Source organism: Rhagoletis zephyria, unplaced genomic scaffold (genome assembly GCF_001687245.7).
Source record: "Rhagoletis zephyria isolate East Lansing unplaced genomic scaffold, Rhagoletis_zephyria_1.1 Rzeph_scaffold_00045, whole genome shotgun sequence".
In the NCBI taxonomy this organism is placed as follows: Eukaryota; Metazoa; Arthropoda; class Insecta; order Diptera; family Tephritidae; genus Rhagoletis; species Rhagoletis zephyria.
The window spans coordinates 305539-309273 of record NW_016157129.1 but is presented as its reverse complement, the minus strand read 5'-3'; the positions used below and the strand labels follow the sequence as shown (position 1 = coordinate 309273).

At 49.6% G+C, this 3735-nt stretch overlaps 1 protein-coding gene across 1 annotated transcript; it reads right to left on the bottom strand.

The window, feature by feature from the left end:
• Window positions 1–358: 358 nt before the first annotated feature.
• LOC108367505 (uncharacterized) lies at window positions 359–1180 on the bottom strand. The gene is made up of 2 exons (XM_017622127.1): window positions 1150–1180; window positions 359–1085 (listed from the first exon to the last, which is right to left on the bottom strand). The coding sequence occupies exon 2, from the start codon at window positions 1073–1075 to the stop codon at window positions 560–562; it is 516 nt and encodes a 171-aa protein (XP_017477616.1). The 5' UTR covers window positions 1076–1085; window positions 1150–1180; the 3' UTR covers window positions 359–559.
• Window positions 1181–3735: the final 2555 nt, after the last annotated feature.

Genomic DNA, 3735 nt, shown 5'->3' with positions numbered 1-3735 from the left:
CGACCTACCTTTACGGTAGGCATGCTGAGCCTCGCTGAAGTTCCCAGGAGTAATGCGTTGCGTGATCTGCAGACTCAGAAGCCTCTCCATTATTTTGAGAAGAAATGATGAGAGGCTGATGGGCCTAAAATCTTTTGCAGTGCTGTGGCCCGCTTTTCCTGCTTTGGGAATGAAGACCACTCTTACCTCCCTCCATGGCTTTGGGATATAGCCTAGGAGGAGACTCGCCCTATAGACTGTCGTTAACCAGGGGGTTACCGTGGCGCTTGTTCGTTGTAGCATGGCTGGAAAGATCCCATCCGGTCCCGAGAATTGTAGGGTTGGAAGGATCTGATAGCCCAAGCTAATTTGTCTGCAGTGATGATTTCGTCCACTGGACTGCCTTGCCTGTGGGTACTAGGGTGTTCTGTCACAGGAGTTCCTGTGTCCCCCGCGTCACCGCAACCAGGGAAGTGGACGTCCATAAGGTGTTCCAGTGTTTCAAGGCTGCTTTCGGTGTGCCCTCCTCCTGGCTTTTCCAGAAAACCAGGAGGAGCCGGGTTTTTCGAGAGGCACCTTCTTAGTCGCACGGCATCAGTAGTCGTTTCGAGGTCCTCGCAAACTGGCTGAATTTGTTCCAGTTTGTCCTACGAGGATTTCGATAAGGTTTTAGTGTCGGTCTGTTCAGGTTAATGGAGAATACGATGCGACAATGATCAGAAAAAGAGCATTTTGTCGAGACGTGCCAGCCGTCGACCCTAACATTGTTCGAGTTAGTTACAAGAGTTATATCTATAACCTCCTCCCTTATTCTATTGTAGAAAGTGGGGTGATTACCCTTATTACAGATAGTAAGTTTTGTGGATAATAAGTAACTAAAGAGTGACTCACCTCTATCGTTGGTGTTCGAGCTGCTCCACGCCGTGTGGTGAGCGTTGGCGTCACAGCCAGCCACCATATTTATCCCTCGTTGCTCCGCCCAGGCGGTTAGTTTCCTGAAGGATATTGACGGGGGATCGGGTACATCGTATGGCATGTATAAAGATGCGAGGATGAGGTCGGGTGCTCCCCGCTGCTCCAACATTGCCACTGTCATGTCCGAATCGCTAAATTGGGGAAGAAAGAGAGTATTAGTGCTTTTCTTAATCAGAATACAGGTTCTAATTTTACCTTCGGTCTGTGGGGTGAGAAGTAGAAAGTCGCTAGTGTGACCCTCCCCGCCACTAGCCAGGGTTCTTGTATTAGGGCCACGTCCACATCTTCCTCACCCATGAAGAGCAGCAGATCCTCCGATGCTGCCCTGCAGTGATGCAGATTAATCTGCACCACCTTTAGGCTTTTCGGATTCTCTTTCAGCATCGGGGATGATCACCCTGAGGTGACCGATGCCATATCTTATTTGGCCGGCTTTGCGACGAAGGATCTGCAAGGATTGTGGACCGATCTTGATCCAAAGGTCCTTGCCGTTACCCTTGTCGCGAGCGCGGCCTCGGACAATCGTCCAGTCGTCAGGGATGACATCCACGTTCTGACATTTGATTAGGGCTAGTGAGGTCTCGTCCTCCACGAGGGGGGGCGGGATCCACACTCGCACTGTCGTACGGGATGGCACCTCTGAGAGCGGAACAACTTCTAGTCGTGCGTTGGCCCAAAGTTCATCTTGGTTGCGGACGCAGTTTGTTAGGAAGTCTAACGACTCCTTGTTACCGCATCCAACAACTTTGACTCCCTTCTGCCACTTGGCTCCATCAAACATACCAATGTAGTTGTTTTTGGTACGCTGGATTTCGCCAAGTAGTGCCCTCATGATATTTTCCTCCAGGAGCAACCATTTGTCTGTCGGAATCTTTCCTTCCGGGTGATTCCGGTCTATGATTGCTACCTGGAGCTCTGGTGCTGAGCATAAGGTTGATGAAGTTTTCACCCGCTTCTGATTGGCGCTGTAACCGCCTAAGCGATTTTGACCAAGTCCAAAACAGCACGCCAGTCATTTCTCTTCTGTGCTAACTGAAGCCAATTGGAAATGCCAAGTGAAGCCAAGTCCTTCTCCACCTGGTCTTTCCAACGCAGAGGAGGCCTTCCTCTTCCTCTGTTACCAGCATCGCGGCCCGCGTTGAATATTTTCAGAGCAGGAGCGTTTCTGTCCATCCGAACGACATGGCCAAGCCAGCGGAGCCGCTGAATTTTAATTCGCTGCACTATGTCTATATCGTTGTAAAGCTCATACAGCTCATCGTTAAATCGTCTGCGATATTCGCCATCACCAACGCGTAAAGGTCCGTAAATCTTTCGCAGAATCTTTCTCTCGAAAACTCCAAGAGCCGCCTCATCAGATGCTTTCATTGTCCATGCTTCCGCGCCATACACCAGCACAGGCATGATGAGTGACTTATAGAGTGTGATCTTTGTACGACGAGAGAGGACTTTACTTCTCAATTGCCTACTCAGCCCAAAGTAGCACTTGTTGGCAAGAGTGATTCTCCGTTGGATTTCAAGGCTGACATTATTATTGGTGTTAATGCTGGTTCCCAAATAAACGAAGTCGTCTACTTTTTCAAACTTGTAACTGTCAACAGTGACGTGGGTGCCAAGACGCGTATGCTCTGACTGTTTGTGTGCTGACAGGAGATACTTCGTTTTGTCCTCGTTCACCACCAGACCCATTCGCTTTGCTTCTCTATCCAATCCCGAGAAGGCAGAACAGACGTAGCCCTTGTTTTTACCGATAATATCGATGTCGTCGGCATACGCCAGCAATTGTACGCTCTTATAAAGTATTGTGCCTGAGCGGTTCAGTTCTGCGGCTCTTATTATCTTCTCCAACATAAGATTAAAGAAATCACACGAAAGGGAGTCCCCTTGTCTGAAACCTCGTTTGGTATCAAACGGCTCGGAGAGGTCCTTCCCTATTCTGACGGAGCTGGTGGTATTGCTCAACGTCATTTTACACAGCCGTATTAGTTTCGCGGGGATACCAAATTCAGACATCGCGGCATAAAGGCAACTTCTCTTCGTGCTGTCGAAAGCGGCTTTGAAATCGACAAATAGATGGTGTGTGTCGATCCTATTCTCGCGGGTCTTTTCCAAGATTTGGCGTATTGTGAATACCTGATCTATGGTGGATTTTCCAGGCCTAAAGCCACACTGATAAGGTCCAATCAGCTCGTTGACGGTGGGCTTCAGTCTTTCGCACAATACGCTCGATAAGACCTTGTAACCTATGCTTAGAAGGCTAATTCCGCGGTAGTTGGCGCGTATGGCGGGGTCGCCTTTCTTGTGGATTGGGCAGAGCACACTTAAATTCCAGTCGTCGGGCATGCGTTCATCTGACCATATTCTGCATACGAGCTGATGCATGCACCTCATCAGCTCCTCGCCGCCGTACTTGAATAGCTCGGCTGGCAGGCCGTCAGCTCCAGCAGCTTTGTTGTTTTTCAGCCGCGTAATCGCTATTCGTACCTCGTCATAGTCAGGCGGTGGGACAGCTACTCCATCATCATCGACTGGGGACTCGGGTTCGTCTTCCTCACTACTTTCAGCGCTGCTACCATTCAGTAGGTTATAAAAGTGTTCCCTCCACAATTTAAGTATATTCTGGACATCGGTCACTAGGTCGCCATTGTTGTTCTTACAGGAGTTCGCCCCGGTCTTGAAACCTTCCGTAAGTCGCCTAACCCTCTGGTAGAATTTTCGGGCGTTCTTCCTGTCGGCCAGCATCTCAAGCTCTTCGCACTCACGTATTTCGGCCTCTCTCTT

Excerpts from the sequence above, each read along its gene's own strand:
- LOC108367505 (XM_017622127.1), bottom strand. The coding sequence starts at position 1,075 with ATGACAGTGGCAATGTTGGAGCAGCGGGGAGCACCCGACCTCATCCTC.